At 32.7% G+C, this 23,458-nt stretch overlaps 3 protein-coding genes across 5 annotated transcripts; 1 reads left to right on the top strand and 2 right to left on the bottom strand.

The window, feature by feature from the left end:
• Positions 1–3,170: 3,170 nt before the first annotated feature.
• On the top strand, positions 3,171–5,911 carry LOC100794355 (50S ribosomal protein L7/L12-like). The gene is made up of 2 exons (NM_001254647.2): positions 3,171–3,223; positions 4,965–5,911. The coding sequence occupies exon 2, from the start codon at positions 5,055–5,057 to the stop codon at positions 5,703–5,705; it is 651 nt and encodes a 216-aa protein (NP_001241576.1). The 5' UTR covers positions 3,171–3,223; positions 4,965–5,054; the 3' UTR covers positions 5,706–5,911.
• A 1,796-nt stretch (positions 5,912–7,707) lies between these two features.
• Positions 7,708–14,826, bottom strand: DW1 (ent-kaurene synthase). Of its 2 annotated transcripts, none has more exons than XM_006585331.4 (14): positions 14,533–14,826; positions 13,935–13,987; positions 13,343–13,628; positions 13,091–13,271; positions 12,697–12,914; positions 12,493–12,613; positions 12,142–12,239; positions 11,830–12,053; positions 11,623–11,735; positions 11,437–11,535; positions 9,091–9,306; positions 8,839–8,980; positions 8,263–8,508; positions 7,708–8,187 (listed from the first exon to the last, which is right to left on the bottom strand). In XM_006585331.4, exons 1-14 carry the CDS (start codon positions 14,675–14,677, stop codon positions 7,825–7,827), a joined length of 2,505 nt encoding a protein of 834 aa, XP_006585394.1. In that variant the 5' UTR covers positions 14,678–14,826; the 3' UTR covers positions 7,708–7,824. The 2 variants fall into 2 exon arrangements, with proteins under 2 accessions (XP_006585394.1, XP_006585395.1); XM_006585332.3 differs by having other exon boundaries at positions 13,343–13,746; positions 14,533–14,622.
• Positions 14,827–16,836: 2,010 nt separating this feature from the next.
• LOC100793838 (ALA-interacting subunit 3) lies at positions 16,837–21,276 on the bottom strand. Of its 2 annotated transcripts, XM_014779016.2 has the most exons (9): positions 21,241–21,276; positions 21,022–21,134; positions 20,282–20,340; positions 20,077–20,151; positions 19,879–19,989; positions 19,674–19,744; positions 19,069–19,366; positions 18,218–18,507; positions 16,837–17,156 (listed from the first exon to the last, which is right to left on the bottom strand). In XM_014779016.2, exons 2-9 carry the CDS (start codon positions 21,095–21,097, stop codon positions 17,102–17,104), a joined length of 1,035 nt encoding a protein of 344 aa, XP_014634502.1. In that variant the 5' UTR covers positions 21,098–21,134; positions 21,241–21,276; the 3' UTR covers positions 16,837–17,101. The 2 variants fall into 2 exon arrangements, with proteins under 2 accessions (XP_014634502.1, XP_040874149.1); XM_041018215.1 differs by having other exon boundaries at positions 21,022–21,255.
• Between the last annotated feature and the right edge of the window lie 2,182 nt (positions 21,277–23,458).

The raw sequence follows: 23,458 nt of genomic DNA, 5'->3' as shown, positions 1-23,458 counted from the left end.
AGTTAGAAAGATGACTGAACTAGACTTAGGTATCTTCATAAGAAATGTAGTCCTATGTGTTAGCTAACAAATTACATTGGTTTCACTTAATTTGGACTTCTGGAACTCTATATATAGAACAATTACTGAACAAAGGTCAAACTGTGAGGATTGTGCAATCAACTCATGTTCTTCCTAATTTTAGGCATAGTAGACAATTGAACTAGCTTTCGAAGTAAATATAAAAATTGTAGGTAATTGTCTTGTCTTTCAAACAAGATAGGAATAAGCTTTACTAAGTTAGTATAACTCCAGATATATCATGTAAACCGTACAGAGGTCATAGGAGCATAAAAGTAAATAAAAGAGGTAATACTCCAAGGACTTAAGAAATGATATACGAAATATAGGTGTTAATAGATAATTGCTATAATAGGAAAATGATATAGAATTTGGATGGATTGAACAATCTATTACTTAGTCAAGTGTGCTTAAGGATGATTGTGATTGAATTATGTTTGGGAACGTTGTTCCTTTTTACTATGAACATGATTTTATGTATATTGAAATGAGTGTGACATGTAATGTGTGATTCTTATGTGTATGAGATGTGGATGCAATTGTATATGAGTAAGATTTAAAATGTTTAAAGAACCTAGTCCATGTGGGATAGGATTCTTCATGTGATGTGATAAGTGAAACCATGTACATCCTATGTGATTATGCATCATAAACATGCATATGTTTTTAAGACGGATGATGTGATCGAGCTTAACCGAAGAGGAAATGAATGAGTTGAAGTATGAATTAGTCCTTGGGGTATCCAGTTTGGAATCTTTGTGTGACTCATGTTGATCCTATGAGTTGGAATATTCTTGCAAGACTGAATAACTCTGGCACTGTCAACAATCTCGTTATGAAATAAGTTTTGTATACAAGATTCACCGCACAATGAAAATTGTATTGAAAAAGAAAACTGAGATAAAACATGTACTTTAGCATGAGAATTGCTATTCTCACTCTTAACTTTTATATATAAATACACACACACACACACAAAATTACCTCTCATTCCTTCCCTACACCACTTGATAACTGTTAAATATAAACTATTTTTTATAATAAAAATATATTGAAAATATTTTTAAAAATATTTATTTAGCAGTTATTTTTTATTTAAATGATAGGAATTAATATTTTTCTTATTTATGACTTGCAGATATGAAATTGAATGATTAAAATAGAAAAAGATCCAAAAAATATAAAAAATGTAAATAAGGAAGATTTTTTGCATTAAGTCCAAGTCCACTCCAGCAACTATAAAAAGGGAGTCAAGTCAAGGAGAAAAGACACACCAAGTCTCAAAGCACTCTAATACACACCTAAAACCTAGAAACTCTCCCTTAGAGAATTCTTTCTTCTCTTTCATCATTTTCTATTCCTTTTTTCCATCTCTTCTCCTTCATCAGTTCCTATACCCCTTTGCTAGTGCAAGGCCCCCTTATGACTATGAGATGTTAAACTCTTAGTTAGGACGTAACAGGTCTAAAAAATCAAAAGATGTATTATACACTTCATATTTATCAATACAAACATGTGTTTTCTTTTCTATTATCCTTTTTTACTTTTAATTTCATACATCATTCATCCTTGCATCATCTTTGGGGGTTAAGTGTTGACAGAGGATAATCCTTAATAGAAAAACAAGGAAGGTTTTGCATGCATCTATTTTAGGAATTAGTCGTCTGATAGAGGGTAATTTCTAATAGAACTAAAAGGAAGGGGTACCTTAATAAAATCATTGCTAGACATAGAGTGATTGCATTATGTCCATGCATCAAAACAAACATCTCTAATTAGAACTTTATGTATTTTATCTATTGACTCTTTGCAAAGACATTTGTGAGATAAATAAGTAAAATAAGTTTGTCATCGTGAGACATTAGAGACAAGTATTATAATAGATGTGGGTAGAATAAATTCACCTGATTGATAGAGAAAAATCACAAATAATACATCTTAGACAAATAAGATATGCTAGGTCCTAAAATTCTCATCCCATTGAATTCTCTATTATTTCTTTTATTTTCTATTAATAGTTATTATTTTATACTCTATTTTTTTTAAGTTATCTTTTATATCTCATCTTATCTTTTTCTCTTATAAATTGGAAATTATTCAACACAAGTACAAAACAAAGTTCCTGCGGAAATCGACACTCGGACTTTCGAGTCTTTATTACTTGGACATTTGGTACACTTGCCAACGAGTTAACACCACTTTTCTTTCCCCTCCTCCCTCCTTTAATTTCAACGAATCATATTTCCATTATATCGGAGACAGACAAAATCATGATTCTATTTTGTATTTGGCACAAACAAAAATGGAACTACATTTCTGTTATAATAAAGGTGTTTTGAAAAAAATTTAAATGGAAATACATTTCCAATATAAGGGTGTGTTTGGTTTGTATTTTCATTTTCTGAAAACTGTTTTCATTTTTAAAAGATTAGAATTTTGAAAACATGTTTGGTTTGACTTCTTGTTTTCTGCTTTCAAGAAATAAAAACACTGAAAATACGTTTTCAAAAGGAAATGTATTTTTAGATTTGCTTAAAATTACATTTCTTGTCATCGCGTTTTCATTTTACACAAGATGAGGTTCTTGGTTTCAACTGAAAACGATATTTTATTGTTTTTAGTTTTTGGTTCGTTTGAAAAAATATTTTCACTGAAAATGAAAACAAAAATCCAACCAAACGCATTTCCATCACCATTTTTTATTTTCAGTGAAAATGAAAAACAGAAAACAATCAAACCAAACGCCCCCTAAAATATCTAACAAAAATGTATTTCCTTTGTAGTACATGGGGGTGCAGAAAAATAAAACATAAATATGTTTTAGTAACAATGAAAATGTATTTCTCTTTTGATTTTTTAACACCCCTATATACTACGACGGAAATATGTTTCCTATAAGAAAACATATTTCTGTTGATGTCCATTTTGGGGTAAAAAAATTGATGCACGTGGAGGTGAGGATAGCAATTTCCATTTTGCATACTTAACAACTTGATACAATATACACGGGCCAGCCCAATGAAAAAACTCATACCTTCAATTTTTTTCTTTTTTTATTATTTCAATTTTCTCCAAACCTACACATACTGAAACGAGACTTTTCAGTTTTCACTGCATTTCCGTTGGCTTCGTTATGCGACTGTGAGCTCAGATTATGACTAAGGTAAGAATTGAGGTTCTCCATTTTAAGCTCATATCAGTGCTTCTTCATTCTGCTCAATGATTTTAGGATTTCTTCTTTCTGGGTAGCCATAAGCTTGGGAAAACAATTTTGGGTGTTTGCCAAAATGATTTTTTTTTCTTTCTTGTATTTGATTGTGGGGTGTATGATGTTTGTTTTACAAGTAAAAATTGTGTATTATAAAAAAATGGGATTTATTCTTTTATTGTGTTTATAAGCATCTTGGATTTGGTTTAATCGATTCCTCGTAGTGATTGCCTTGGAACAATGATTTGTTGCTTTTGAAGTTTAATGTTCTATCTCAGCGGCAAAAGTTTAATTATTTGTGTAGTATTTTGTGGTTGAAGGTATTTAGGAATTAGTGATTCAGGGGCATGTGGGAAATAATTTCTTTGTTTGTGAGGATTGGTTGCACTTGAATCTTGCTAATGGGTAGGAGAAGCATGGCTTGAGGTGGAGTACTTTTCTTTTGGGATTGTGTTGAATCAAATTTGGTGGAGTAGGAACCAATTGGTTTTTAATAATACCACGTTGTATGTAGAGGGTATTGTCAACAAAGTTTTGAGATTGGCTCAGGATTCGGTGGCTGCTCTTGAAGTCAGCATGTTGGATTCTAAATCCGTGACTAGACGTGTTGGAGATATAGGTATAAGGTGGGAACCTCCTTGTAGGGGTGAGGTGACCATTAATTGTGATGGGTTCCTTTGTGGATGCGGGTAGAAGTGCTTCTCCTGGGTGTGATTCAGGATGGGTATGGAGTTTTTATTTGTTGCTTTGCAATTAAGCTCGGTGCTTGCTCTATTCTTTCCGTGGAGTTGTGGGGGTATTTTTCCTGCTCTAAAATTGGCTTGGGAAAGGGGCTTCAGGAGGATTTGTGCTTACTCAAATTCTAGATGTGTGGTTCGTGTTTTGAGAAAATGTTGTTACTTCTCTCATCCTTGCTACGGGTTGGTTAAAGTATCCATAATATTTACAATAGATTGGTCATATTCGTTGGGTGCATTTTGTAGATGCAAATCAGGTTGCAGATCAAATAGCAAGTTATGGGATGTTGTCATCCACTCAAAGTTGAGTCTTTGATATAGATCTGGATTTTATTTGTAATGAGTTATGAGCAGATTATGCTTGTATTAGTTTTCCTAGGGGTTTCTAGTTTTTTTTTTTTTTTAAAAAAAATTTGCAAGTTTTTTTTACCCTTAATTTTCATAAATTGGTGTTCGTAAATGTGCATTTTTTAGGGTGAGGAAGAGATGGGGGTTGAGAACTTACTTTTGAGCTTAATGGTATTGTGTGATCCATGTAGTCGAGCTCACCTAGTCGTTGTTGTGTTAATTGTTGTAACTTGTAAGCTGCTTACGATTTGATTGTGGGGGTATGATGAAGGATGTCTAGGAATTTGTTAGTTGTGTAATTTGTGGTTTTATGTGTTTCTTATATGCTGATCATCATTCTTATACTTTCATTTTGTTAAAATATTTTACTTCATGTGGTTTCTAAGTGCTTCAAGAACTATTAGCTTCTATGAAATCATCCATGATATGAGAAAATATGCATTGTATTTGGTTCATCTTTCTTTATGATTTAGTAATTTGCTCTGAACGATATGCGAGTTTTAGGATTCTTTCTGTTTATGTTCGTTGGAAGCTTGAGAAATATAAGATTTACAATATTTGGACAATGATGTTTAAACAAAATGTTCTGTTCTCTTTTGTTCTGCTTTCAGGATAATTATTTATTGGACTAGGAGGAGTTCACAAGGTGCGCCAAACTGAACTGATTTTCCATTGAGATATTGCTGCACTACAAGCCAAGAATGAGCTTACTTTTAAGAATAAGACATTATTTACCCAAGGGTTTATGTAGACAACCTCTTCATCCAACAGTAGTGCGGCTTAACGCTAGTAACTTAAATGTATTTTCAAGACATTTTGGTCAACCTGCGAGGAAAGAGGAGGAGGATGATGTAGAGGAAGTGGAAATTGATCAAAAATGTCTCCCAGCTGATTTTGATCCTGCTACATTTGATCCCAATGATCATCGAGGCCCTCCATCAGAGAGAGTTTTCAGGCTTATTGATGAGATTGCTTCTCTTACGGTAGCTGAAGCTGGAGAATTGGGTCTCATTCTCATGAAGAAAATGGGAGTGAAGGAGATGCCTAATGTGGGATTTATGAAAGCAGGAGCTGGAAATTTGGCTGGAATGGCAGCAAAAGCACCAACAGCAGCCAAGGAGGAGCAAAAGCTAGAAAAAACTGTGTTTGAATTGAAACTGGAGTCCTATGAAGCGGCTTCCAAAATTAAAATCATCAAGGAGGTCCGGGGCTTTACTGATTTAGGTTTGAAGGAAGCAAAGGATTTAGTGGAAAAAACACCTTCTGTTATAAAGAAAGGTATTTCAAAGGAAGAAGGGGAGCAGATAATAGAGAAATTGAAAGCTCTTGGTGCAAAGGTTGTTATGGAATGAAGTGATGTATGTTGTTTCTTCCAGCTTTCAATATTTTAGTTGTCTGAAATTTAAAAAATTTCAGATCGTTGGCAAGTATACTGCAAATTTTGCTAGTGCTTACATTGTGTGTTAATTTTTTAGCATAAACTGGAATTTGATTTTATGCAGGTTTGCAACATTATTCATTATTTCCCTCTCAATGGAATAAAAGTATTATTCCTACAGACGATATTCATTTGCAAACATTTATTAACATTACTTTCTACAAGTAATTAGTGTTTTCTAGACCTTTTTCTTATATCAATTGAATTTTGCAGTGGTTACCAACCATGGACACTTACAATCTTTGAACCTGTGATAGGCTGCATCTTTGAATTAACTCAAGAAGCTATTATTAACTTATAGCTAGCATACGAATTGAACATACAAGAAACTATTATTAACTGAGTTTTGTATCCTGTAAGTTTTATTTTGTTATCATGCATAGAAGGAAACTGAACATCAGTTGTAAAGATCTGCTAAATTGACGAACAATGCTTACTGCCAACAGATGCTGAGAATGAAATAGTTGTTTCGAGCTCTAGAATTTATGCTTTCCTCTCTTTATTGATAACAGTCAACTAACAAGTGATATTAGTGGGAGATGCTAAACAGATAGTTCCCGCATTTATTATTTCTGGGTGACAAATGAATTTGATTCCAGCTAAAGAAGTTTGTAAAATAATGTCATCTCGGCCGTGGATACTTTAGCTTGGAGGTGCTCCAAGGGGTGCTTTGCTCATTCCTTGGATGAATTCTCCCTCTTGAAAAGTTTTTTGGTGGATATTCATACTCCTAAAGTGCCTTCCATCAAGCAGGTGGACTGGCGTTTGCCGGTGGCTGGCTGGCATTGTGAAGGTGAACACTGATGGTTCTGCTAAGGGTGCCCCATGGTTGAAGTGTGATTCAGAATTGGATATTGCTGCTTCTTGGATGATTAGAAGGAGATGGAAAACCTGCCTTTTTTCGGTGTAAAGATATATAGGTTTGTTTTGTTCTCATATATACAGGTGGGTAATTCTTGCGTCTATAGGCTGGCTTAGGAATAAAATGTCTTTAGTTATTGGGTTTTGGCTTGGTCCCCCAATTTGTGCATTCTCTTTTGATCCCCTTTTAAAGGTATTAGGTGCTTGTTTGCTGCCTTGCTCTCTTGCGGGATAGCTGCAGCGCCAATTTTATAAGAAAAAAAGAAAAGTTTGTGAAAAGAGAAAGTTCAGAACGGTTACTGTCTTTCATATCAAGATATATAGTTCTAGACTCTAGTATAATATTAATGACAGAATATTATCATGAGTTTGAAATAGATAGATCATACATAAAAAAAAAAGCTTCCATTTTTTTATTTTTTGTATTACGACTGCCAGACAATATTATAAGGAAATGATAACAAGTGCCCTTAAAGCACTAGTTTAGGAAATAAAAAAAAAACAATAGAAAAAGTATTACCAACACATCCCATTATGATTTTTATTGCAATTTTACCAGTATTTCTGATAAAAAAATTTCCATTTATTTGTTTCTTAATCCATGCCCTTATGACACTTGTTAGGAATATCCCTTATTATAAAAGAAAAAATAATAATTTTATTGTGTTTAGTTTCACTTTTCTACTATTTTTAAATATCCACTCATGATTAGTTAGTTGGTTATTAATCATTTCCAAAATAAACCTTAGTATTGCTGTTTGATCTTACATTGCACGTTCAAGTTTTAAGATTAGCATATATTGTTTGCTGATTTATTTTATCAAATTGATGTTAGCACCACTCCCTTGCCTACCCCAAGTTTAGTCACTATGCGGGTCACCAGACAAGGGAGCCAATACACAAAGCAATTAAGTAAATGACATCTCTTTTCAACCCTTCCATTCACCAGAAAACGTTACAGGGATGCATACTTAACATTTATGGATATGGATTGGATCCTGAGACAATCAAGACAAAAAAAAAAATGATCATCATGAAAAGTAAAAAACTAAAAGTAAGAGAAAAAAATAAATTGGTAAAAAGTTAGGAAAGATTGGGACATTTTGTTCATATAGAATGATCACTCAAAAGCAAGGGCAGGTCTTGCTTGTCATGTGTATGTACAAATTGGACTAGAGCATCAGGTCATTAGTGGCTTTGACAGGACTAAGGTTCTGCTGAGAATGTACTAACAATTCATTAAGGATGACAGGTTTTTTAAGTACTGCATTTACACTAGAGTGCATCTCGTGTGAAGTAAATCCATCATCCTTCATGTAAAACAGGTGCAACACTTTTATCATTTTCCAAAACAAATCCTTGCACTCTCTGGGAACTACACTTCCTTTTTCCTGCAAAATTAATCTCAGGAGTTCTCTTCTCTTTTCTTCAGCAATACCCTTCATTTCTTCGGTGGCATCTTCTGCAGTAATAACTCCATTGCCATGAGCAATACGCAAAGCCAGCACATTCAATTTCCCTTCCTCGGATTCTCTCTACAGAAGAGACAAAAACATTAGTCACCATAAAACCAGGAAGGGAATCAAGGAGCAGGGATGTATTATATATACCTTAAAACTGTGAATGTCATTAAGAAGACGGCCACATGTGCTCATGAGCTTATAGAGATAGTTCAACTCATGATTTTCTGTGACTTCATCTGAAAGCTTAGGTCCAACCAGATAGAGGGCCGGAAGGACAATTGGTCCTAAGGCAAATGATATGTATGCATTTTCCATATAGTCACCAATTGTTGGCACAGTCTTGGTTCTCAACCACTCAGCTTCTCTAAACATTGACTGGACCAAATTCAACCACTGTAAAAAGTAAACAAATTCAATCCATTGGTTAGGAAAATTATCATAACTGGGAGAACTCCAATGTAAAATTTCATGTCATTGAAGTAAATATAAAAATAAAGTGTCGAACTAATATTCATTAATATGAAGAACAGGCAATTGTTAAGGTCTTGGGGAGCACAATATTTAGCATTAGAAATTTTCTTTTATTTGAGGGAGGGGTGCAGAAAGGTTTCAGGATTTCACTTTTCATATTCCTCAAAAATTAAACCATTGACAATCAACTACTGAAAAATCAAAATAACGTTAGTCAAAAAATGCACAGGCAGAAAGACAGAAATGTCTCACAATTTTGATAACATTGTTTTTCACATTGCGTCCTTGCTGCTTGACTGATTTCTCTCCAATCTCACAAACTGTGCTGTGAATTGCGGAAAATATTATCTTAACTGTCTCAGAACAACAAACAGTATTGATATCTACATCCCACCTGCAGTTCAATTGTCAAGACGTCATCTTTGTGCATGAAAGTTGTGAGAAAATTCAAATATAAATCAAGAGAAGGCCATTTCAATTAATAATAGAAATAAAAGAATATACTTCTCAACTAGTTGAATAAGATTCACATGTTCCTCTTCAGAACCCCCAACATCAAAGAAATCATCAACAACTGTTGTGAGCACCCCACTTTTCGCCCATGATATGCGAGCATCAGAAAGTTCAGGGGAGAAAATAGTAGCTGCACAGGAGAAGTAACAATAAGCCAGTTTCTGCCTTGCAAATTTTAGTGTGTCTAGTCTTCTCTCAACAACCCACCTGCATATGATAGTGTAGTACATTTAGATCAAACTTGAGAAAATGTGATAGGACAGTTATGTGATGTGTTGTATGGCAGTTAGGTGTGTTCCTTAAGAGAGTCCTTGGGAGGGATTTGGCCTGTGTTAATGTTCTATGTTACAAATTCTGGTTTAATTCCAGAATTATTTCTTGAAAATCTTCCAGATTGTGTGTTCAAACTTTTAAGTCTAACATTAGGCCCGACCTGTGGGATGCCATCGATGAGGATGGACTCAAGTGGAGGGATTTGCGAAGCAAATGGAGCAGATTTGCAAGTCAAAAGAAGAAGCGCAGAGATGGAGCAGATTTGCAAGTCAAATTAAGAACAATGGGGAACACAGTGGAAAGAGATCCTTGTTGAAGGAGACAGTGAACAAAAGGTCCAAAGATCGGAGAACAAGATGCAGGAAGTTCAAGCCATACTAGAACTCCTGTACCCCGTGATCCACACGTCATGGATGTTAAGTCAACCAATTATGAAGATGAATCATTTGAAACACTGAAGAAGGTGGAGCTACCCAATTTTGATGGGAAGGATCACATTGGATGGTTGGCTAGAGCTGAGAAATGTTTTGAAATCCAAAATACCAAACTAGAACTGTAGTGCCACTATTTTTTGTTTGTGTGGAAGGAACATCGGTGCTTTGATTCAGATATTTGAGGAAGAGGATGTTTGAGAGGAATTGGGAAGCACAGAAAACTGAATTGTTGAAGAGGTTTTCACCTAGTGATGCTGCAATCCCATATGAGCAACTTGATGCCTTGTACCAAAATGGCTGGGTAGAAGATTATGTTCAAAAGTTTGAGAAATTGACAAACTGCCAGAAATTTCCAAATAACAACTAACAAGCGTTGGATTATATGAATGGCTTGAATGAGGTGACAAGAAGAAGGAATTGTACTCATGACCTACAGGAAGTGTGAAAGGCCATTATCTTAGCAAGATCAATCAATTGAAGAAGAGTTATATGGAGATAGTAACGGGTTTGGATTACATCAAGCAGTGAAACCTGGTTCTATTTGGCCAAATCAGACAGTTCAGGGAGCAATAGCCAAATGCATCAAGGTTTTTATTTCATGCCAGGGCATGGATTCTGGATATAACCCAGCCACAAGAAGTTCAAGCCAAATGGGAGATACCTGCCTGAACCAAACTCAACTAGCCAAATAGGCTTCTTCTGCTGCGAATTCAAATAGCAGTGTTGGCAGCAACAATAGCCAAACAAGGAACCAATTCAGGAACAGAGGCATGAGGCATTAGCCATACCAAGAGTGTGCTCACAGAACGGAAGGACACTGCTTCTAGTGTGACCAGCCCTCTCCATAGATGTCCTATGAGAAAGCTTTAAGTGCTAATTTGGGGGGAAGATGATGATGGAATTGGAATTCCAGAAGGGAAAATTGAAGCTTCTGAATCGGTGGAGCCTTTGGTGTCCACTGAACCGGTTAATGATAAAACAGTTTCCTCATTTCAGCCTTGATAGATACTCATTAGTTAGTTAGATAATAGAATAATTGGAGTTAGTTAGTTAGTTGAGGGCTGGAATAATTAGAAAAATATAACATGTTTCCTATAAATAGGAAGAGGGGTTGAGAGGAGTAGTAAGTCAATTGGAGAGTTAGTATTGTGGCTAGGGAGAGTCCTGGATCTCTTGAATATCCAAGGAAATTGGGCATTCTTTCTGTTCATCAATAACAGTATGTTCTTTGTGTGCTCAACCTGAACCAGTTTCTATCATTATCTGATGTGTTGTGTGGCAGTTATGTGTGTTTCTTAAGTGACAGTTTTCTGATTTATTGTGTGTTAATTTGCTGAAGTTGTTTTGAAGGAGGAGACTCCTAGTTAGGGCTTAGGCCTATCTTAGTATTCTGTCCTACAAATTCTACTTCAGCTCCAGAATTCTTTCAATAAAACCTTCTTGTTTGTGCGTTCATACATTTGAGTTTAACAAAATTATGTTTCTCAGTCGAAATATGAGTTGGATTCTATATTTATGATACATATTTGAATGAAGTTTCTAAAAAAACCCAGCATAAGTAGTAGCATGAACAAAAGAACCCAAATGTATATCTTTGAAAATTTAGAATGAGAAGAAAAGAAAGATATACCTTGAAAGCTGTTTCAACTCTTCAATGTGTATCGCTTGGCAGATATTGAAGTCTTCTACTGCTAGCTTTAGAATTTCTTGGTTTGCAAGATTGCAAGATCTGGACCATACTAACCATCAAGAATTTGATCTCAAGAGAAAGGAACAACAAAGAGAACTTGAAAGAAGGGAAACAAACTAGCAGAACCTATATGATGCTTTTAAAATTCTTGTTTCTACTGTGTTGTAATGCTCCATTGATCTCCTGTTTAACAATCGCTCCAAATTTGCATGATAAGGAAAATTAAGAACATCCTTGATCTAAAATACAAAAAACTTGCAGCTTTCAGGAAGGATTATAAGATTTATAAAACTACGTAACTAAAGTTTTTGAAAGATTAAGACAAGAAACTACCTCTAGGTCAACATAACTACGAAGTTTATCAGCATATAATCTGTAAGGGGAGGATTCCTGCTTCAGAAGATGTTTTGTCCACAAACTTTGTCTCACCAAAATTGATTCATCGGGATGTATAATGGCTTGTGAAGCCCTATATAGCTCTATAACAGCACCAACATCCTTCAAGTACCCTTTCAAGGATTCAGCAAATTTATCTTCAGAATATTGATAAAATGGATCTGCAAAGACAATATACAGATTAGCTTCTTTGGCCTTGATCTAAAAAGCAAAAACTCCTACCTACTTAAATGTTTCAAACGATCCAACCTGAAGATACATCATAGCCATTGAGACGCAACATACGAAATGCCATTGCACAGGTGGTGGGGTCTAAGAATATATCTTCCACTCCTTGCATCCAATATCTGTTTTTTTTTTTTTTTTTTGCAAATTATATATACTGAGGGATTCAGCGGATGAAAATGATAAGTATTTATGCTTTGACAAATGTTTGAGTGTTTTGAAACTTACTATCAAAGGGTCCTGAATACTTTAAATAGAATGGTATCTCTATATTTTCATCACATACTTTTATAATTTCTTTCCAACTTCTCCATTTACTGACATAATGTTAATATTTTACATAAACAGGTGTATGCGCCTCAAATGGATTATTACCTGAATATTTCATCCAATACACTTCGAATTTCCTCTTTGAAATGATGATTAATACCCAACCTTTCAAGACTATCAATCATACAGAGACGGGCATATATATCCAGAGGATAAGTTGTCGGAACTGATTGTATTTTCAAAACAAAAAGAAGGCCAATTAATCTACAAAAATAGTAAGTAAAATTAAATATAATTCTGGAAACATACCTGCATTTTCAAACTTTTCTAATACGGATTGGAGGTAACCAAGACATTCAGCATTCTTATGGCACTGAAAAACAGCTGCCGTTGTAGCAGGTGAGTTAAACAACGATCCATTCTTTCTTTGATATTTCATGATTGATTTCCAGTCTTGTGATTCCAGCATTCCTTCTGAAACATATGCTAGATATGCTCTCCTCCCATCTGAATTGCTTTGACTACCTCTATAAAGACATGCACCAGAAAGAGGTCAGCTTGGGCAATTTAAGCGAAATGAAGAGTAAGATTTCTCTACTAAATTCTTGGCACCAAGAAGTTGGCAAAAGGAACCCAAGGATCAGAAATACTTCGAAGACAGGAAAAACTTGAAATATATACAAGATAGAACCCAAAATGCTACCTGTGGAGCTCTATTTCTCTCTTCTGGATCATTGCTTCCAAGCTTGTAGCTCCAATTGGGAGGTTAATGCCCAAATTTTGTGCATATTCAATCATAGAAGGAAAAAGTATACCAAATCCTATGGGAGGGTGTTGATTCTCATCATTGATTGAAGTAATGTTTGATTGAATAAAACGAAGACCTGAAGGAATATTAGTAAAGTTTATTTATGTAACACCAGAGAAAGCAATAGTTAGGATAAGAGTAAAGTACCCCTATTAATTTGATCTTCACCAACACCCCATTGCTTTAATGCAAGGATGCTTGCTAAGGTAGACAAGAGAGCATCATTCATCAATAATGGATGGCGATCTGGAAGACCCCAGGAACCATCTAAGAGTTGATTATACAACAACCAATTTAAGCACTGAGGGAAAAATGGGGTATGAGGAGAAGCCGGAGAGGGAATCATTGCCACCCAAGCGGTATCATATGAAGAAACAGAAAGTTCAACCTTGTTAAACAATTTCCTGATTCTTTCTTTGGAGGCCTCATGGCACTGCAAGCAATAAAACACACTTCATTCCCTCAAGGTTTCAAAAACGGTCCACAACTGTTGTGGCCGCAATGTCAAGGCTTTCAGAGTCGTTGTGACTGCCTCACGACTACAATTGCAGCTGCAAGTTTCCGTAATATCAAGATTTGTGATGAAACTACAACCACAATTGTGACTGCAATTTAAAACCTTGCTTACAATATCTCTATATATCTGTATCTACCTATCTATCTATCTATCTATCTATATTTGTGTGTATAAGATCAGCACATGCATGTTTGCAAACCAAAAAAAAAGGCATTGTCATACCAAGGCTGTACTGTTCATTTTCTTCTTCACACATGACGCGGTCAGCAAAGAATCTGTTAAAAAGGAAATCATATCAGACCTACCTAGGAGTATTATAAGGAGATGTGCATAGCAATCCAACATTGAAATAAAATTAAAGAGGAGAGTAACATCAAATCAAATATTTAATTTGGATTTACTATTTCCCAACAATAGATTCTGCAACTTGTTATAAGCAGTAAGAAATCAATACAAGATAAAATCCTTTAGGTTTTGTCATATCCCAATTGTCGGTTAAGTATGTAGACATATTCACAGAAAACATAGAAATTCACATTTTTTCACCCTTCTGTTTATATAAACATTTGTCCTTTTATATACTGAAGAACACAAACAAAATAATCAAGCAAGCAATAAACACCCCAATCTGGACCCAGAACCACATTAGAGAAAGTTTGCCACTGCAAATTCCAAAACTTGCTAAATGCAGCAGCTTCACCAAACTCATGCAATGAAGAATGAAAAAAGAAAAAAAGAAAAAGAAAAATGATTCCATTTAAAAAAGGGAAAATCTGCATAGCCCTTTTGGAACACAGAGAGAAACAAAGATGAAAAGGACCTGAAGTTGAAGAAGTGCAGCAGAGAGGAGTGGTGAGGTGTGAGAGAGACATGGCATCATCCAGTGAGTGAAAGAAAATGGTGTTGCTGCTGTTGCAAACACCAAAGTGGGGGCAAGTGTAAGTGTGCAACAAAGTGAAGTGCATGTGATTGTGTTAATGTGTTGTGTAGTGTGTAGTATAATAATAGTAATATAATTAATAATTTTATGAACAGAGGAAATAAAAGAATGACTGTGACCAACAGGTGTACTACACTACAGTACACAGGTACACGACACTATTGACGAGGTAACGAATTCGGCGAATATTTCTTTGGATCTTTATGACATTAATGTGCACTATTGACATGAGTTCTACAATTGCTAACTTTTTTAAATAAAGAGGGTAGAAAGTTTTTGTTGAAGATTAATTTGGAGTTGCATTGAAAATTACATTATAGTGTGTTATAATAAAAAAATTCCACTTTAAATATTTTATCCAGTGTCCTAATAAGGAACTTGCTAGCATTTTTCTTAAATAAATTCTACCAATCAATGTCGAAATTCTTTTTGAATTTATTATATTTTATTGATTGAAATTTATTTAAAAATGTAAAAACTTGATGAGTTTTTTTATTATTTAATGATTGAAAATTTTACCTAATAATAATGTGTTAAAAAGAATATACCAGAGACTATACTTACAATACTATTCTTCGTAGAATACTAATTAAAGAATAAGTAAAAAGTTTTATTGAAATATAAAATAATAATGTTTATTGAATATTTAAGATTTAATATTTTTTAATTAGTATAAAGTCTTTTGACTAAAAAAATCTACTGTTTATATTTTATTATTTTTATTTAAATATAAATTATAAACATCAATTTCTAACTAAAATTCGCAAAAAAAAAAAATTGAAGAAATAAACGTAATTTTTTTATTAATACATAAATATTTATCTATTAGCTACTTGATCCAGACTAGCTAATTATTTTTTATTAATACATAAATTTTATTTTTTATTCAAATGATATAGGAAATAAATAATTCATATTAGTTTTTTATTTCAAGTTTTTGAAAAACTTTTTGATTTCATACGACAATAGCTATCAATCAACCAGACGCTTGACAGACCATAAAAAAAAAAAAAAAAAAAAACTCCTTAGATATAATAATAATTAGAATAAAAAAAATTCAGTCACTTATACTTTCCATGAATTTTGTGTTTTACTACCCGAAATTCAGTCACAAATTTAACAAACTCTAATATCATGTAATTTAGTCCCGAAATTTATATAAAAAAAAGTTTTAGTCTTTGACTTACTCCTCAATTTGTGCACTTTTTTTAATTTCAAGCAGTAAAAAAGAAATAAAACATCTTTTTTATAATAACTAAAAATCATCAGATTTTATAATAATTATATATAAATATGTTTATAATATAATTTCAATAATTAAATATATAAATAGATCAATTAGACTTAGAATCATGCACACAACGTATAATTAATCCATCATTAATAAAAAATACGCTATAATTAATCCATCATTAATAAAAAATACGCTTTTAACATCAGTTATTAAAGAGTTTCAACATCGGTTAACGTTATTAAAATCAATTTTTTTATTAATAAACCATCAATTTTTTTTATTAATAAATAATATTAATAATTAGATTTATAAATAGATAAATAAGATTTATAATAATATAAAAAAATTAGCTACTTGGGAAAGATGATGAGTTACAATAATTTTTAGGTTGATTTTGAAAATAAAAAATGAGATGATTAGTCACAATAATTTTAAGACGTGTTTAAAATACTTTATACAAAATTTACATGAATTCTATGAAAATAAATTATTACTTTAATGTTTTTTAAATTTATTTTAATAATATTTTAGCATGATTTAATTATTAAAATAATTTTTTAACATTTTCAACAAGTTTATAAGAAAATAAATTTTATGGCATTAATGTAACATGGCTCATTTAATCTTTGTTCATCTTAAACAACGTTATTTTCCAGGTACCCTCTCACTAGGTAAAAAAATCAAAATACAGAGCAATTACCATATTTGATTATCCAAAAAAAAAATGATGCCAGTTAGACTGACTGATGGCATTGATGTAGAGATAAAGCACCGGCCGTTTTAAGATAATTTTCATGGAATAAATTGTTTTTCTCCAAAAAATTAAAATATAGCCTCTCCTAATAAACCAACTTCATGAAGGGGAACATGCAAACGTTGAAGGGGCATTTCCCCTATTTTAGCTCAGCAAAAGCTAACCAAAACCAAAGAACTATTTTCTCCAGGTTGTATGAAATGCAACTAGAACATATATTGGGACACTATATATTATCAGAACATACAACATATTTTAATTCTGATGCATAACACAAAAAAAGAAGAAAAAAAAGTGTTTTGGTTTTCTTGTGTTGGGGAGAGGAGGGATAAGAACACCTAAATTCACAAGTACTACTAGTAATTGGGTTAACATTAATGTACAAAACTACACCCACATCTGTAAAATACCCAAGGCCTATAATCATGGAAATAACCAACGAGCATAGTGAGTTTCTTTGCTCAGCGCCCTCCTGGATTCCTATTCCATGACAAATATGAGGGATCTCCAAGTTGCCTACAAAGACAGATTGAAAGATAAGTTAGGAATTAACAATAATAATTCAAAATTGCCACTTCAAGTGGCTGTTGAGGTATGAATAAATTTTAATTATCCAACAAGGGGCAATTTGTTTAATCTTTTAAAAAAAGGTGATTATATGAAACTGCTTATTTTAGCTTTTTTTATCTCCAGAACCTGCTACTTTTGACATCTGAGAAAAGGATTTTTTTTATCCTTTTTTCTGAGTAAAGAATTAAAACAAATTTTCTTTTTTGAGGTTTTTGCTTCTTCTTTTTTAAATCATAATTATTATAAATTTTAAAACATATATTTCAATTCAAAAAGAGCTTAGAACAAACAGATCCTAAACTAATTTACACAATCGAACAGATATGAATTTTAAATTGTACAGTGGACACTAACAAAGAAATCGATGGACATTGAACAAAAACATGCAGCATGTGTAACAATTTTGTCATCGCATCTAAAACAACCTCAACCTTTTTTCCTATACAAGTTCTAAACATGGCTTTTTAATCATTAATATCTGAATTATATACCTTGAATAACACTAAAGGGAGCTTCTCTTCTTTTTTTTTATAACAAACTTGGTAGTCCCATTAGGAAATAATATCATTTTTACTATGCAGGAGGAAGAAAACTCTCATACCAGACAAGATTTTCTAATAGACAGAATTAACAACACACTGAACATACAAGTCACAAATATTATTTAGGTTTTAATCAAATTGCCTATGTAATCAATGCAGATTTCAGAGTTAAAAAGGGAGAAGAAAGGGTTAGGAAATAAATGCTCAGGCCTAATACTCCAATTAGTCTAGGTCTGATGGCACGCTGTGTGTGTGCCAACTTTGCTGGTAACAAGTCACAAATAGAAATTCAAGTTCCATGTGCTAATGTGTAAAACAAATAAATGCATCCAACCCCATTTTTGGTCAAACAAATAAAAAATAAATAAGCAGTAAGCCCATGCAAGGTGCCCCATGAATTTCTGTGCTGTGAAAGGAACTTTCATGGTCTGAACCACAAAGCAATGAAGGATTTAAAGTATTTACCTTGGCTTGACAAAATATACAATGGTAAAAGCCAATGCCAAAAAGAAGCACAATCCTCCAACAGTGAGATAGGCAATGCCAAGGAAGTCATTCTTCCCACCAAGCCAGCTAGTAGTTGACAGAACAAGCTTTTTCTTGCCATTAAAACTGTACGTGTTGTAGTTATTTTGCAGTGTCACAGTTATGTTATCACCTTCATTCAGATCCACCTCTATCTTTCCATACAACTTCCTAAAAGTTGGCAAAGCAGCAGTTCGCATCCAGACAATAAGATCCTCCTGCTTACTCAACTGTTCCATAAATCATTTAAAAAAAGTGAGCTTATTTATGTATTCACATTCTATGGTCAGATTTAGGTATCTCAGGAAACTAATTTGACCTGTAAAGTGTATTTCTAGTACCTCTGGTACTCATTAATATATATATTTTATCTTTGCTGATAAAAAAAAATTAAAAAAGTGAGCAATATATCCCATTGATGAAAACTAGACTGTGAATACTTGTACTAATCATAAGATGAACAAAAAATATATTTGAAATAATTGAAAAGTTGAAAATGAGGAATATGGAACAGTGGAATTATTTTCCATGCGAAAAGTCATTACTGTATGTACAATATGAGAACCAAACTGCCAATAGAAGTACTAACAACAGCAGAACAACAATAAATAAACCAAAAGATGCAAGCTTAACACAAAAGCCCATGCAAGGGTAAACAAAGGCTAAACTAAGACTGCACTATCAGAACAACATTTAATTACATTGCTGAACTTTGTGAAGAAAAATATTATACTTGGATAGAAGTTTAATCCAATAGTCCAATCAAAACAAAAGCTCATGTAAATACTCACTGGTATGGATACATTGAGAGTTGCACCACCTCTAATAGCACTACTCTGGAAGTTTTTGGGGAAAACATCTTTTCCAAATTTGTGCTCTCTATCACTCTTCCAGGAGATGCCATTCTTGTTCACAGTCAAATTCTTGTTGTCACGGGAGAAACTGTATGTGTCATTGAATAAACTCCAAGCTATAAGACCACAAGGTACAATTGCCTTTCCATTGGCTATATCTTCAGGCTTACAAGCATTTGTTGAGTTCTCTTCCCTATGATCCCGCAATTGCTCATCACTTCGGCTTTTAACATATCTAAAATTATACAAAATTGCCATGATTGTAAGAAAATAACCAATCATACACAACAAAATCCATTATAATGAATATATTAAGACTGAAAGAGTTATGAGAACAAGCTTGAAAGATGCTTTGCAAACAAAAGGAGTAAAAGCATCAGTTTCTGGGCAGTTTTCCCTTCCAATAATTGTCAAGAACCATTGAAGAAAGGACCAGGAGATCGCTGTTTCTTAAAACCACACTTTTCCCTTACTTCGTAAATGTGGAATTGAAACAACAGAAAAGAATGTAATATGCATGAGAAAAAAGGGTTATTACATACCGGCGATGATTTTGGTAGAAGTTGTCAAGTTGATAGTAGACATAAATAGGCGACTTCATATGCTTGTGCACCTTTTCAAAAGAGAAAAGTTTAAGAAAAGAAAATTGCCTCGATTTGACCTCCATTTATCATCAATCATGGGAATTGAGTTAATAGAAAGATGACAGTAAAATGAAATAGATAAACAGGTGTCAAGGAAACTTACAGGTAGTGATATGTGGCATGTTTTATCTGCAGGACTCTGAATGTATGCTACCTTGTCAGTAACACCATCTGGTATGCATGTTGATTCATACCTAGAAACAATTTCAACAACCTGATAAATACAAGAAAGTGAAAGTTGTGCTCAGCATTATAGACCACTGTAAGCATAAATTCAACACATTATAGCACTCAACATTACCTTCCTTGAAGCAATTAGTGAAGCAACTCCAATAGGAACGAATACAATGCTGACAAGCAAGAATGCCGAAATAACCTGCATGGAAAAACTTATTAAGTGCAAGCTATACCACCACATAAATAAGGACACAAAGATGCATTGAGGTACACATATACTCATGAGCAACAATGCAACGTATTACAAAAATAGTAGTAGGTAATGTTACCGCTCGTGGCGTGAGAATTGGCTTACACGCTGGAAGTTCTTGCTGAGTAAACTTTGAATCTGAGAGGCATTAAATTTTCAAAGAGAACTCTTGTCAGCTCAGTATTCAGTGGGCACCCAAAAAAAAAAAAGAGACAAAGCATTGTCAAATCAGCCAAATGAGATCCCCTGCAGTTCATTTCAAATCTACAGGGTGCGCAGTACACAATCCCACCATTAAAATTAGTCAAATTAAATTATACTATAAGATAAATTTATCATTTAATAAAATTAATCAAAAGTCCAAATTGATGCAATTCACTTCAAAACAGTAGAGAATCACAATCTAAAATAAGCACACACAATCCAACTGCATTGAACTCCTCCATTTAGGTCAACAAACAGACAACATGAACATCGGAAGCTTTTTTAACACCACTACTAACTCTAAAAAGTTCAAATTAAATAATAAATAAAAAGTGGATTTTTAGCTTTACAAACTGTCATATCTTAATGAAATAGAACTCCAACACGGGCACCTGAACCTAGGCATTATCAAGCCTTAATCCTAACACAGAAAAACTCAACAAACCCAAAAAAACCATTTTCTTCCTAACATGAACTCAATTAAACCCAAAAATAAAAAATACGAAATTTCCACCACAAACCAAAAACTTCAACAAAAAAGACAAATGGGTCACTGAAAATTGAGCTCAAAAGTCGAAAAACCACGAGAGATCAGAGAGACTGAGAGAGCCTTACACTTGGGTCGCTTAGTGTTTCTTCTGGCAGCTGTGGGATCGGTGGATCCAGCACCAGCTGCGATCGAAGACGCCATTGTGTTAGGTTTCTTTCGCTTTCTATCTCTCTCTATGCTGCGGAAATGAAGAAGAAAAGAGAGATAAACGCAGAAGATTAGAAGAATTGGAAGGTGCCAACAACAAAGAGAGTCAAACAAAACTACCAAATGCAATTACGCACACTTATTGTTTGGCTGCTTTTGGTTACTTTTGGGCTATGAAATGAGAAATAAAAATCTCTTTTTTTTTTTTGTTGTTGAAAATAACGGGGGAAAACCCCAAGACTGTTTTTGCTGCTTTTGGTTTTGGGTAATAGATGTTTAATAAAAATATATTTTTATTGTTATTTTAAACAAAATTCACTTTTTTTTAGCAATAACAAAATTAACTTAATGCATCCGTGTTTACAAAGTAGACTTTCTCAAAAAATCTCCATTAAATATTATAATTTTACTAAACTCTCTGTATTTTGGTTAAATTTGTGTTTTTGTTTGACAATTGAAAGACTTGTTATTCATTATGGTTTGGTAACCAATTTTGAGTTTGTCATTGTCAGAATTCGTTTTATTCATAATTTGAGTAGGGGCGTACGTGATATAATTCGGTGCCGTTTTAATTTAAAATTAGTTTGAATAAACAAAATAAGTAAATATGGTATGAATTGGTTTGCCTTAAAGTTATTTATCAAATTCAAATCAAATTATTTTTTTATGGTTTGATTTGATTTCATTTTTACTCTGAAAATTTTGTTAGAAAATATTTAAAAAATATTTTAAAAGTTTATTATTAATTGAATAAAATTTGAGTAATAAGTAGTTTAACAATTAACAGTGTACGTAAATAAAAAAAGTTTCAATAATTAAACTTAAAGTAAAATACTAATTATTTTTATGTTAAATAATACTTGAATAATAATTATTCAACTTAAAAGTAAAAATAACACAATACTTATTTTTAAGTTTCAACTATTGGACTAAAAAAATAATAAAATAATATTCATAATACCTTTTCAACCATGAAAACATAGAAAATAAATATTTAATAACAAAACACTAATTATAACAATAGTTTTTAGAGATATTAGTGATACGGTTTGATTTGATTTAATTCGAGTTTCATGTATCAAATTGCAAAATGAATCATGCGATTTGGAAGATAAGAAAACTAAATCAATGACCATCGATTTTTATGTGATTTTTTATTTTTTGGCCAGCTTTTAGTTTTAGGTTTGGTTTGATTTGATTTTGAACACTTCTTAATTTGAGGTTATATTTTCTAAGGGGTTCTTAATTTCATAATGGACTTTGAACTGAAAATTAAGTTGTGTTCAGGTTAGGTGTTTGATGGGGAAATTCCTATATTTGCATTTACACCTTTTTTATAATAGGCTTAAATAACTTTTATTTTATTTTATAATATAATACATTTTTATATATTCTTAAATTTTTCATTTGTATGTCTATTATCTCATACGATTATTATTTTAATCGTCTCCATCATAATCAAGTTAGTTGATGAGGTGAGATCATTACTAAAAAATTATCTCACCATATCTATATGTAGGGGTGCGCAAAAAAAAAAATGAACTTGACAAATCATATTATAACAATCCTAGCAAATGATTATTTTTATAGTATTTTTATAACAAAATATTTTTTAAATTAATCAAATTCACAACTATTTTTGTTTTATTAACTCAGTGAACTTGATGACACCACTTTAACTCGTTGGACATGAATGAATTATTTGTAGTTGTTTGATACTTATTATGTAAAGAACTTTATTTGTTCGAAATTTTATTAGTGACTTTCTTTTGTTTGAAGAGTTTGTTATTTCTGTAATCATGACTTATGTCTTGACAATGGACTAGTGAAATTGTATAACTTGTGTTGTATTTATATTTTTGAGATTATTTAAGGTATGATATGATTTTTTTAATAATTTCTTCTAAAAGTTTATTATTTATAATTTTTTAATGTAGACTAAGTCATGCAAGTCAATTATTAACTCATTGGGTCAATCCTTAAGCCAGTGATGTTGATCAAATATTTTAACCAAGGCAATGATCAATCTGAGCCTGGTAACATCAGTAAAGGAGTATGAAATGATGAAATAATTTTTCAAGTAATAATTATATTATGCTTTACAAAAAAAAATAGTTCATAACATCAGACCTCGATTTTGGCTTTGGCTCAGAGGCATAAATGAGGATAATGAACAAGAATGAATAATGTCTTTACCGACAGATTCTATCTTGCAAAAGTGAAAGATTTTTTTGCATGATACTTAAGTAAATTTGAATTGTTAGATGTGCTGATTTTGAAATCAATGGTTAACATTTTTCTTTTTCTCCTTTTTTTTGTTTATCTTTCCCAATTTGTCGCTGACTACTCCGTTTC

This window comes from Glycine max, chromosome 8, assembly GCF_000004515.6.
Source record: "Glycine max cultivar Williams 82 chromosome 8, Glycine_max_v4.0, whole genome shotgun sequence".
NCBI classification, from domain to species: Eukaryota; Viridiplantae; Streptophyta; class Magnoliopsida; order Fabales; family Fabaceae; genus Glycine; species Glycine max.
This window is presented reverse-complemented; position numbering and strand designations above follow the sequence as displayed.